General features: G+C 40.7%; 1 protein-coding gene across 1 annotated transcript; it reads left to right on the forward strand.

Moving 5' to 3' along the window:
* The first annotated feature begins 564 nt into the window (after nt 1-564).
* LRRC31 (leucine rich repeat containing 31) lies at nt 565-11,990 on the forward strand. Its single transcript, XM_033068971.1, has 10 exons — nt 565-928; nt 1,280-1,534; nt 2,418-2,567; nt 2,956-3,123; nt 5,549-5,716; nt 6,569-6,736; nt 7,463-7,630; nt 8,671-8,838; nt 9,964-10,131; nt 11,299-11,990. Exons 1-10 carry the CDS (start codon nt 916-918, stop codon nt 11,616-11,618), a joined length of 1,746 nt encoding a protein of 581 aa, XP_032924862.1. The 5' UTR covers nt 565-915; the 3' UTR covers nt 11,619-11,990.
* The last annotated feature ends 844 nt before the right edge of the window (nt 11,991-12,834 follow it).

Here is a 12,834-nt window from a genome sequence, read left to right on the forward strand (position 1 = left end):
ATTGCACCAGGTGCAGACAAAGGTGAGTAGGAAATGATAAGGGGAATGGAGAGTTTGCCACATGAGGGAAAAAGGGTTTGGCTAGTAGCCTGCAAAAGGGAAGATCTCATAGACTGAAAAATATTATTAAAACTACAGACATTCAGCATAAATGGCCATGAGTATGGTTGACAGAAATTGTGATGTTCACCTCTGAGGAAATCTGACTTTAGAACAGACAGAGAGACAAAAAAAGTGTGCTGGAGTTTGAGGCATTTACAAGGTGTGTCCAATGATTTCATTATAATGTTGTATCCTGGTGTTGCCCAGAAGGTGAGTGTAACTTCTCCTCTTGTGTCTCTTGTTGCCCTAAAACCACCAGGAGTGTCCGTCTTCCCTTTTCCTTTTGAGCTGTGCAGCATCCAGCTGACAGCAGGGCTCTGCTCAGCCTCCAGCACTATTGCTGGCCAGTATGGACAAAAGGGGTGGGAAAACAAAGAGCTTTTCTTCAGGTACTCTGGTAATCTGATCTCTGCGGTGACTCAGCCTCTTCTAACAACAGCTGTCTCAGGGACATGCAGTGGTTTGGGAGCAGTAGCGAAGATTTTGCTGCCACTTCCTGATTTCTACCTTGAGATCGGATCTAAGCTGGGACATGATCGGGGCATTTAAATGGAATTCTCAGCCTCAAGAACGTCAGACTTTGGGATAGGGTACAGAGGAATAGAGGCATCAGGAAAGAAGCCACAAACTTGTGCAGAGCTGCTGCTGCCAAACTGATGAAGACAGAAACTTGTAAGAGAAAACAGCACGGGAAGTTCCTGTTAAGGAAAGGAATGAGGTTTTGTTTGCATGTCATTCATGGCTCACCTGTCCCACAAACCCTGAAAGTGCTGTAAAAACTGAAAAGCGTAAAAGGGATCCTCAGGTGTACCCATGGAAAAGACAGGTATGTTCTTTGTTTAAAATAATACCTCTCTACAGCAGGAAATCACAGCCAGGGAAAGCAGGATTGCTCTACAGCTCAGTAACTGTGCGTGTACATCGAGGTACATTGGTTTGTATCATTTTTGTATTTCTAAGGAATACAGCTATGACAACACATCAATGCCAGATATTAAATAGTACCTCAGCTTTTTGTGATTGTAAGTTCTCTGCTCTTGACCACTTATATCATGGCTATGATATATGGTTGGATGGAGGCAATGGTGGCAAATTCTCAGTGCATCTGACATCATGAAAAAAGGTAAGCAAGAGTAAACATTACTAAATCTAATTCTGTCTGCTGATCCCCTGAAAGATGACCAGAACTGCCAGGATAGACATGAAGAAGACAACCCAAAGAGTTCCCCATTTGACTTTGTTATAAAACAGTTCCAAGGAAAGAAGTGTGCTCCTGAAGAAAGGAAAGAGCAGCCCTCAGCTATCAAACAATTCTTCAAAGGCTTTGACTTTGGGAACTCTGAAGGCAAGGACAGAAGGGAAATCAAAGAAACAGAAACAAACAATGCTGGAACTGATGATCAGAGTGAAAAGCAAGATCTCTCTGTAGAAGGTAATGCTGGTACAATAATGAAACACATGTATATGTGTATATATTTTAATTTCATAGAAAATCAGCTATTTTCTTGCTAGACAAAATCCTGTATTTGCTGCCTACAGTTTATCCTCCAGCCAGGATTTATTTCTGATTGGAACATTATCAAGGATGTACCCTCTGATTTGATAGGTGCTAAACAAGGAGTTAGATCCATGTTGCTGAGGAAGGGTAAAGCTTTTGGGTGACTTCTGTCTTGGTTTGCCATGTGAGAGTCAGTGCTGAAGTCAGCTCCTCACTTCCAGAGCTTATTTGGTTTCAGAGCCAAGCTTTGAGCAGTAGCTCGGCTTGTTGTGTTTAAGATGGGTCTCTGTCCTGCTGTCCTGCTAAAGCAGCCTGAACACAGCAGGAGCAGATGTTTCCTGTCACTTGGCACTGGGCAGGGGGAGGGGAAGGCAATGGGAATCTCTCATGGATGTTATTTTGCACACACAAGAATACTCTTTACATCCACCTCAGAGAAAATGGAACTGTTTTTCAAAAGGAGATGGAAGGTGAAGCTTAGAATCACATCATTTTCTGGGTCAGTTTGGGGAAATGATAAGAGGGCATCTACTGAGAGTGGACTGCTATTTTCTGTAATTTTTTGCTTTGCAAAGTTCAGAAAAGCAGCATCTACCTTACACAGATGTTGTATGAAAATGCAGCAGGAGGTTAGGACTGATTTGATCTATAGTGATCTTACCAGTCAGGTTGTTGGTCCACATTGATGAAAAATAGAGCCTGCTTTATTGACAGATTTAATTCATTTCCTAAAGTCTTCACCTGGCAGCCTCAGGCAGGTTTTACACCTTGTGTTTATTAGCAGAGGTAACCAGGGCCCTATTTCTTTGTTGCTCAGATGGACTTTCACATCTCACTTCTGAAGCAGAGACACCATCTGGTGAGCAGAGATTTAACCAGTTCATGGAGAAACTGGGAAAGAAACCCAACAGCAAGAATCTGGATCTAAATAATTGTGCACTAAGTGCAGCAGATATAGAAGAGCTGGGTAAATGTACATTTTATTCAACTAATCCCTTCATGTATTTCTCCAATTTTTATTTGCCTGTTCTATTATTCCCTCACCTCTTTTCCCTTCCCTTTCTTTCTAATATGGTGCAGGCCATATTAACATTTTATCTAATGATGCCAGGTCCCTGAGAAATATTAATTACTGAATTATATAAATTATGTAATATATATAAATATAGAAATCATCCAGGTCTGTGAAGCAGATGAATGTCCTTACACTCAAGATACAGATAAGAAAAGTGAGGTACAAATTGTTATGTCTTAAAATTCTGATTGTAGAAAACATCTCAATATTAAGATGTACTGATATCCAGGGTGTGCAGAAACATGCAAACAGAAAAGCTTTTTCTTTTCCTTCCTTACAGCTTCTTTACTGCCATTTCTCCCAGAACTGGAAGAAATCAGCCTGTCCTGGAATGGTTGTGTTGGAGGGACTTTGAAAGCTCTCACTGTTCATCTTCATCATGTGAACCTGTTAAAAGTCCTGCGACTTAACAACTGCAGGCTGACAGCTGAGGATGTCATCTCCTTAGGTAAGGATTCCATTTACATTTACTTCCAGACAGCTTGGGGCTGATGTAATCCATCTCATCTCTTCCTACATCCTACTCCTGCTGCTTCCACCCTGGGCAGAGTAAACTCCTGCTGTGAAACAGTACAAACTTGGGCTTATGGGTGACCTTACACCTTTAGGTAGCTCTGGCAGAGTTCATTCCTCCAGGTGTGCAGCTTTCACACTCAGAAGGGAAGAGAATCCAGTCATATTTGCAGGAAAGAATATTTTTAATTTGGATTACTGTTTTTTGCCTAGAAACAGAGTCAGTCCCAGTAGGGTCAGCTTAGGTGTTAGAGCTGCAGGATGAGTGAGAACTCATCATGAAAACCCCAATCTTCTCTTTTGGGAGAAGACTTAAAACCAGAATTGCTGTCTCAGAGCTTTGTGACTTGGTGCTTGGTCTGGGAGGAGCTTATTCCTCTGCTTACTTCTTTACTTGGAGTGCCTGCACCCTGCTTTCTGCAAAACATGTGATGTAAAGGTTTTTAAGGTGCTGTTGCACATTCAGGTTCTGGCACACAGTCACCTCTGGGCCTTGAGTTTACTCTGGAGTGGGTCTATGGTTGTATTTAAAAGAAGGGCAAACATCATCAATCAGGAGTTATAAAAGTTACTTATTTTGTAAGTTCTAAAATTGGTCTGAGTTATAAAGCTGGGGTTTGCTCATGTCATTCATATCCCAGGAAAGGTTCAGAAATAAAATTACATATATGGTGGTAGATCAAAAATGAGTCATGCAATCTCTTGGGGAGGAAATAAGCATCTCTACAAAAGCTGGTGAAAATAACTGTTCTGTTTCTGATGAGTGTGAAATCTGTATTTAATTTTCTAATATGTTTTCAAATGTATTTCATTCTTTTTCAAACCCTTCTCATAGATTTGGTTTTTGGGTTTTTTTCCCCTCTGAGTTTTATTGGCTATTTTTCCAATTGATTTGTTCTGCCAGGTTCTTCAGTGCTGTTTCCTTCCCAGTTCAGTTTAACTTCTGCTGGTACAGACACAAAATTGATCGCAGAACTTGAATTTCCAGTCAAAATGTGATGCCCTTGACATGTGCAATAGCAACAGCCAGTTTGCATTGATTTTGCCTGTGATTTTGAAAACAACTTGTGTATTTAGGCCAATCCTGGCTGTGTGACCTTGTCCAAATCTCTCTGCAGAAATGTGGCCTCTTGTGGACTCAGCACATCCTGCTTAGAAATCAATGTCTGAAATAGAACCATAATATCAACCTGTTCTGTGTGGTTGTGAGAGCTTGGCTGTGAGAGGTGATAGGAAAGCATTCCTGGAGTTATATTCTTTTATTTATCTTCTGGGAGGAAAGTGTGTCTGGAAATCTGTAGTTCACATGTCAAACAAAAACAGGCTATGCTGAACTTCTCAACTGTAGAGCATTGCTCAGTATTCAACACTGGGCAATAACTTAAAATAAATGCAAAAGTAAAAATTAGGATGTGTCCTTTCCTCTCAAACCTGGGTGTTCCCTTACAGAAATAATTATTTTTCTATTATAAATCTTTTTTGAAAATTTAATTATGAAAAAAACACACAGACATGAAAGGATGTAACTATTAAAATATAATTCTCAATTATTAGACTTTAGATCAAAAAATTGTGTGTCACGCTTTGAAATTGCTTTTGCTTATGGTCTGATTAATTGATCTATCTTGGAAATGAGTTTATGCAAATATGCTCTGCCTCCCTCCTCTACAAAGGAAGTTAGGAAGCTGGATTTTACAGTGGGATGTTAGTATTTCAAATGAGCACTAACACAGTTCACATTGCCAGGTGTGTCAAGTCTTGAAAAGGCTGATTTTTCTGAATGTAGTAAAAGTCAGTTCTGTCTGCATTGAAATCATGGGAAAGTGGGTTAGAGTCAAAGCAATGCTCATCTTGGTTTCTTATGAAGTGAGACAGAAATTCCCGTCAGAAATGAAACTTTCATGTTTCAGAAATAGTTGTGAGAAGAATTCTTTCATTCCCTCCAAAATGACCTGTGGACACAGTACAGAGGATGTTGGAAATTTGCCAAATAAAACAGAGCAGAACTCTACAGGACAGTAAATTCAGACTTGTCACTTGCATTGATTTCCCTCTAGACTGTACTTCCTGGTCCCAGCATGAGCCTGATGAGGGTTTGGGAACCTGAATAAATTTCATGTTTGTGTGCACTGTGACAGTGACTTGTGATCTATGTTGCTCCTTAGACAATGTGAGATTTTAGACAGCATTTCTGGAGAAGCAATAATTTATTTATTTAACAATTTTCCCGGCGAGACATTCATCATAAAGTAATTTGAGTATTAAGCAGCTAACCTTCCTCTTTAATATATTCCAAACCTGTGTTTTTGTTTGCACTGAAATTGATATATAGAATGACTCATTCTTGACTTCTGTTGCAGGAGAGGCATTTGAAATTGTTTCTCAGCTTGAAGAACTGGACTTATCATGGAACAGTAACATAGGTGGAAAACTATCACTGCTGACAAAAAAACTTCAGGAAGGATGCAAATTAAAATGTCTGAAAATTACGGACTGTAACCTGACTGCAAAGGATGGAGAATCCCTGGGTATGAGTGTCCATCGAGCTGGACTGAGACTGGCTGGACAAAAATGAACTTATTTGACTTAGATAATGGCTGTATTGAGCTCAATATCAGTGAAAAGTTAATTTATTTCAAGTTCTGCATTGTAACTGTATTTATGATGTGGGGATTGAATGCACTTTCTTCCAAAGGAGAAAGTTTTTCTCTCTAATCATGAGGGAGGGTTGAGAAGACCACAGTCTAGCTGGCTCAGTGGTCCAGGGTTTCTGGATCATTTGAGACCTTCAGCAAAAAATGTGTGCCAGAATTTCCAACACTAACTGTTTAAAATTAAGCAGCTGAATATGTAATTAGCCATAGGATTGGAAAGAAGGTCTGAGGATTGGGAATTTAGGCTGAGTTGGCAACCACTGACCAACCTTCCCTTTTGTCCTCTCACCATAGCAGCTTAATCCTGTGTGGTCTTTTTAGCTCATTGTGTGTTTTGAAAGGTGTTTGCTCAGAAAAGAGAAGCCCCATGGCTCTCATCTCCACTGCAGGAGGAGCCCCATATGTAACAGACATTCCTATATATTTTCATTAGAAAATTTTCTTTTGCTTTGTATTTCTGCTTTTTATTCCTTTGTATTTTTCTAACAGTCCTTGTATTTGTTCACTTTTATAAATGTTTTTCACAGTTTTTCTTGATTCCTATACAATATTTATTTTACTGTGTTGTTTAGGTAGAACAGGAACTTAGCAAGTCTAAACCACACTGACAGGCAAACCCTGGCCATGTCTTCCTGTTTATCATGGTGCTGTATTTTTCTAGGGTTCATCTGTATGTGTTCTAGACAATTACCAATTCTCATTTTCTTTGTTTTTTTTTTTCCCCAGCTGAACTTCTAAATGTGATCCCAAACCTCGAAGTATTAGATCTCTCTATCAACAAAAACATTGGCTGCAGCATGAAGGTTATTGCTCAGGATCTGAAAAATGTGCCAGGCTTGAAAGAGTTAAACTTGCACATGTGTGGATTAAAGCAAGACGGCCTCCAGGGCTTAGGTTAGACTTTGTGTTCAGAAAACTTTCATTCCGAGTAAATTGTACATCTGAAAACCATTTGGGAAAGGCGATGAGGTGGGATTTTGCTGATGGTTTGGCAGTATTAATGGGCAATCATTATTTGCTGTTTGAGGATTGGTAAAAAACTACAGCAGGAGCTGAATTTATCTGCCCTGAGCTCAAGTGGGGAGAGTCACCTTCCACACCATTTGTCTGAGACACATCTCAGGGCTGTGGCTCCCTGGATGTGCTTCCTCTTTCCCCAGACAAAATATAAACTAGTACACAGGCAGGCCTGCTGACTTTTAACAAGCTAATCCTGTTTTCCAAAGGAAACCCAAATTCACCATTATCAGTTAAAGAGTGTCCATAGAAGCCACATGAAATGGGCTTGTTATCTGTGTCTCTCCCTAGTGGAGGTGGCAAAACAAGTGGCATCAATGAGCACATCCAGCAGTAATTCCTGCAAAAGGCTGAGGATTGACTGGATGTGGGGGATAAGCTGGCCTCACCTTCACCTGCTCTCCCAGAGAAGAATGGAGCTGCATGGGCAGGGAGGCTTTGCTGCATTACTGTGTGTCTGCTGTGATTATACACTGCAGCTTAGCCAGGAGCTTTGCCTGCAATACCTTGTGCAAACTTTGACGTTGAAGTAAATAAATGCCAAAGCCCTGACCTGGGCTGTTGTGGCAGCCAGTGACCAGCTTGTTCCCTTTTCCATTTCAGACACTGCTTTACAACACCTGGCAGAGCTAAGGAAATTAGACATCTCGTGTAACAGAGAGATTGGTGGTGGCTTTAAAGCCTCAACAGCTCATTTGGCCAGCTTGAAAAATCTGGAAGTCCTTGATCTTCACCAGTGCTGTGTCACAGAAGAGGACATGACTGTTTTGTGTAAGGACACATTGGGGAAATTCATTAAGGATTTCAGTTTTGCCTGCTGAAAATATCTCAAAGACATAGAAGATTCTGCCTGGCAGGAGAGCTGATTTCAGTACTTTTTCCATTAGGCAGCTCTCAAAATGCCATGTGGGGGAGAGCTTTCTTGGTCAATATGGATTGGTTTTTTTTGCTGAACCAAAGGAAATTTCAGAGTGTCTGATCCCGTGTGGAGCTAAGGACCTGAATCTGCTGTGGTTCAGACCCACAGTGGGAATGTGGGACCTGCCACCAAGCACTGGCTTTTTTTATAATCAATAATTTAGGAAATATCCAGGGACAGTTCCCTCAGTGGTATAAGTTGGATGGATCCATGGTGGGTATGTGCATGAAATACAACTGCCTAAAACTCCCTTGTTGAGCTGCACACTGAGTGCAGGGTGATTTTAGGAGATCTTGCATTGCTGGTGCTGTGTGCTTTCTCCAGGTTGAATTGAAGCAGCTATAAACACTACTATGAAGAAATAGGCATTTCCCAGTCAATTTGTGAGACAGCTTATTTTTCTGTCTCTGTTTTCATAACTTTGTTTTTACTCTTAACAACAAGAAATCACATGACTTAAAGCCCAGATTGCCCACATCCTATTTTCTATGACAAAGAAGATGACTTGAAGATGATGAAGCTTTAGTAAATATTCATTACTAGTAATATCATTCATGATTTATTTTAAAATTATTTTATAATAGAGAATAATAACATTAAGACAAGTTTCAGAAGCATTTGGAAATTCCTTACTTCACTGACAGAATTTCCAGGAAGCCATGTTCTCACAACCTTCCACATAGTATGGAGTACTTAACTTCTGAATCAGTTTTACTGAAAATGACAGGGCTATTTATGGCCTAAAACATCACTCACCATGAACTTGTGTGTAAAAACTTGGCCTTGGCTTTTGGATTGATTTATAAAGACAAGAAATTATGTCAGGCAAATATACAACTACACATTTGCTATGGATCAGTGACTGTCTAATAAATATTTCATGTTTTTGTAGCCCAGGTGATACCTTTACTTTCCAATCTTCAAGAGCTGAATTTATCCTCGAATAAAAATGTAGGACTCTCATCAGATCCTCTTCTGGGCAGGCTCAGGTTTTTACCCAAGCTGAGATCTCTGACCATCAGCAATTGTGGCTTAGGTGAAGACTCCCTTTCATCACTAGGTAGGAATGTTTCTTTTAAAAGTGCCCGTTCTCTGTGTATCCCTGTCGGACAAAGCATTCCCTTTTCCTTTGGCTGAATTCCAAGGATCATGGCTACATTTTACCTCAGGTCCAGAGTGAAAAAGCTTGTGATGAAACCAGTGCTTTGTGGGACCAGGCTGCAAGGGAAGAGAATTGTATAACTTCCTCTACTATACCTGGGGGGATGAAGTTCTCTTAGTCCTTTGCCTGATAGTGAAATTTTATATACTCCTTAATGTTGGGGAAAAAAGAAAAATGTGATTTTATTCTATGCTGTAATCATGTCTGGATGTTACACTTCACTCAGTGGGGTAAAGTTTTGACTAAGGGTTTTTCACCTCACTGCAGGTGAAAATTTCAGTAGAAACTTTTTGAGGTAGAGTTCAGCATGGAGCAATGGAGGAAATTACTGCAGTGGTGGAAAAGATATTGCACAGCCATGAGGAAAAGTCCAATCTAACACAGGATATGTAAATTCAGCCTCTTTTGACTACTTATTGCAAATCTGTGTGGATTAGTGGCCTTTGATAGGTGTTCCATATGGCACATGAAATCTCAGTACAGAGGGATCTCTCAGTTACTGTGTGTTGTGCACTTATATTTTGTACTGTTTACTGGTGACATTAAACCTGGAGTAAGACTTAACTACCTCCAGCAGAAGCAGTAGCAAGCCAAGGTCAGAGGTCTTTGCAGAAAGAGTATTATGTTTATATCACTGCAGTTATGTAAGACTGACACTGTGGAAATCAGAGCTGCCAAAAGATACAGAGCATCTCACCTTGAATAGTGAGTTAACAGCAAAAAAACCCAGCTGTCTTTAAATTGATATAAAATGGTTTAAATGCAAGCTATTAAATTAAATTAATTCAGTGTGACAAGGCCAAGGCAATAATGTGAATAGAAAGATAAAAACCCCTCTCCATAGATTCTATTGGCAGAGCCTTCTTAATTTCTTTTGTCTGACTTTTATTGGAATAAAAGAATTCATTCTAAGCACAAGCAATTGTTAGGATCCTACTTACGGGTGAATTGCAGGTGAGGTGTCTGTTGAGGCCATGTTGTTTTCTCTTAGTAAGCAGAAGTTGCTGGTCTTAATCTTTTCAGCTGAGGCTGCCCTTCACCTTCCTGAACTGGAGATATTAGACCTTTCTTGGAATAAGTGCGTTGGTGGGAACCTAAAGCTGCTTTTGGGAGCACTAAAGCTTGCAACGGAGATTCAAGTGTTTAGACTGAGCAGCTGTAACCTGGTGGCTGAAGATTTGGCACTTCTAAGTAAGTATAACATGGTATTTACTGGCACTCAAGGAACCAGGGTGTTCAGACCACAATTCAGAAGGGGCTTGTTCCATGGGAGCAAGTTTTTGCATAAATCAAATGAAAACATGAAAAATATGGGAGTATTTTTCCCACAAAGGGCTTTCATTTTACTGTGTGTCCTGGACATGCCCAGTGGAAAAGCTGAAAAGACTAAAATGCAAAGAATCTTTAAGCACTTTCACCTATTAATAATAATTATTTTATTTTAAAATTAGAAAATGTAGGGTTTGCATCTGGTTTTTGTGTCAAATATTTAAAGCTGCCTCTGAGGAGTTTTATTTTGTTCAGATGCTGTTTTACATCTCAGTAGTTTAGAGAAAATGTTTGTGCTGACAACCAGGAATACAGGCACTACCAGCTCCCAATCCATTAGGTGGGTTTTTGGAGTCAGACTGCTGGGGGAGAATTAAACCAGAAATGTTTTCACCCACCTCTTAGCAGCTGCTAAGAAATACTGGAAAATGGGAACCTGATAAAGGAATAAACTCTAGGATCCTTTTAAAAACTTGCTAATTTTATACTCATCCCTGTGACTCCATGGGCCTGACTCAGGGATTTGAGTGTCTGACACTGGCAGTAGCTGTGTGACAACTGCAAGGCCCTGGAATGTGAAATCTGGTGAGGTGTAGCCCAAATACTTTTGACTTTAAAAACCATCACCCTTGATGGGTGTCTCCTTCACCAGTCATATGTTAAGGACCCCTTTAGGGTATATTTGGCCCTCTCACAGTGAGAGGTGAGAGGTGGCTGTTGTAGTCAGACATGCAGCCTCACCTAGTTTTGCTTTCCTCTTTCTAAATCTCCCTGTAAAGCCTGTCTGCCTCTTACAATTGGCACTTGATGTAACCTCCTTTCAATTGACTCCAAGGCTGCCACACACTTTTAACCTTTTAAGTCAATACTTTGTTCGTTTTGAACTGCCTGTGCTTTAAGTGTTGTAAACTCCTTCAGCTGTTATAAAACTGTCTTTCTGAGATCAGCACCAAGTGGTTTTATGTTGCTGAGGAGTTAAATCTTGCTGTTTGACTGCTGAAATGAGGTATTAAAACACCATTCTCTGAGAAGCTTTTAAAGCAGTTATCAGGATTTATTAGTTGTGTTTGTGTCTGTCATCTCTTGCAGCATCCCTGAGGCAAGATGGCCATTTAGCCAGGTTGCAGAAGCTGGATTTGAGTTATAATAACAACATCTCTGATGAAGGCTGGGCTGTTTTCTGCCAAGGTTTAGGAGCATTCAAGGAACTCTCCGAGCTGGATGTGAGCCTCCGGCCGTCGTCCTGCCGGGACTGTGGGCCATGGTTCAGGGAGCTGTTGGCAGCACTGACACAGCTGCCAGCCTTGGCAGAGCTGGGCATGCAGAGATGGGGCCTTTCAGAGCCCCAGAGGAAGCAAATGGAAAGCTTTAATCAAGACAACAAAAGAAACATTCGTTTTGACTGTTGATGAAGGTTGGAGGTGTTGGGAAGGCCTTTTGGGAGCAGCACACGATTCAAGCATTATGTGTCTCTGACTTAGAAGACTGCAGTTTTTAATAATCTCTGAAATAGTTTCACAGTTATAAAAGACTGTTATTTGACATTCTGCACCATAGATCATTCCATTTAATAACATTCTTTCAGATTCTCTGGGTCATACTTACTCTACTTAATTTTCATGTTGTGAATACAGTGCCAAGGCCACTGTGCAGAGAGCAGTGCTGGAATCCGAGGGACACACTGCAGGTTTGGCCATGGAAGGAAAGGCTGGGGTTTGTGTTAATGAAGGTGGGTGGGCAGAGGGAATGTGGCCTCAGAAAAACACCTCTAATGTGAAAATTCTTGAAACTTTCATGTTTAAAATTTTTTGTTTTTTCTCCCTCCAAACTTTCGTCTCTTTGTGAGTTAATTAAATCATAACTGTGAGATTTTCCATCCCAACAACTCAACATTATAGATTAATCCAGGAAGGAGAATGCAGAAGGAGCTGGTCTGCCTCTGCTTTGGTTCTTGGTGCCATCTCATAGTGTAGATGAGTCCTGTGTAGAGAATCAGTATAAAATCAAGGTAAGAAATACCTAACTGGTGTCTTTGAAAGTCTCGGGGCAAGGAAAAAACTACAGTACATTGAGTCAGAGATATGTCCTGCTACTTTAACAAGAATTTTGTATACAAAGCAATCAATAAGTGCCAAATTTTGGCACAGTCACTTGTGTCATGGGGCATGTTAACCCACACGTGATCTCCAGGGCTGCAGTGGGATTATTCATCGGTAAGGTATTTTAGGAAGTAAAGATATTAGATCTGCCCACTGAGTGAGGAGTCTTAGAGAAATCCTGAGGCAGCTTGAGGGATAAAGCACTGCTCAATTAGCTCTGAGGATCTCTACACGCTGCAGCAATCTCCTGGAGGAGAGGACAACAGGATCATTCAGTGGCACTTTCCTGACTTGCTAAGGTTCCCCTCAGCAAGTTCTCTCCTGCAGATGCTGATCAATATTCAGCTGTCAGTCCATGCAACCTTCCAACATCAGCTTTTGCCTGTTCAGGGCTATAACCAGCAGCTGACTGTGCTGTGCTGATACTCATTGATCATTTAATCCATGATTTCATGTAAGAGTCACCCTGGACTTCCCAGTTCCATTTTCAGTTCCACTTGAAAAGTGCACTTGGCTCCCCCAGCTC

Source organism: Catharus ustulatus, chromosome 10 (assembly GCF_009819885.2).
Source record: "Catharus ustulatus isolate bCatUst1 chromosome 10, bCatUst1.pri.v2, whole genome shotgun sequence".
Classification (NCBI taxonomy): domain Eukaryota; kingdom Metazoa; phylum Chordata; class Aves; order Passeriformes; family Turdidae; genus Catharus; species Catharus ustulatus.

Bases quoted from the DNA above. Each gene is read 5' to 3' on its own strand.
- LRRC31 (XM_033068971.1), top strand. The intron at 7,631-8,670 runs GTAAGGACACAT...ATGTTTTTGTAG, and splicing joins AGAGGACATGACTGTTTTGT to CCCAGGTGATACCTTTACTT. The intron at 8,839-9,963 runs GTAGGAATGTTT...TAATCTTTTCAG, and splicing joins AGACTCCCTTTCATCACTAG to CTGAGGCTGCCCTTCACCTT.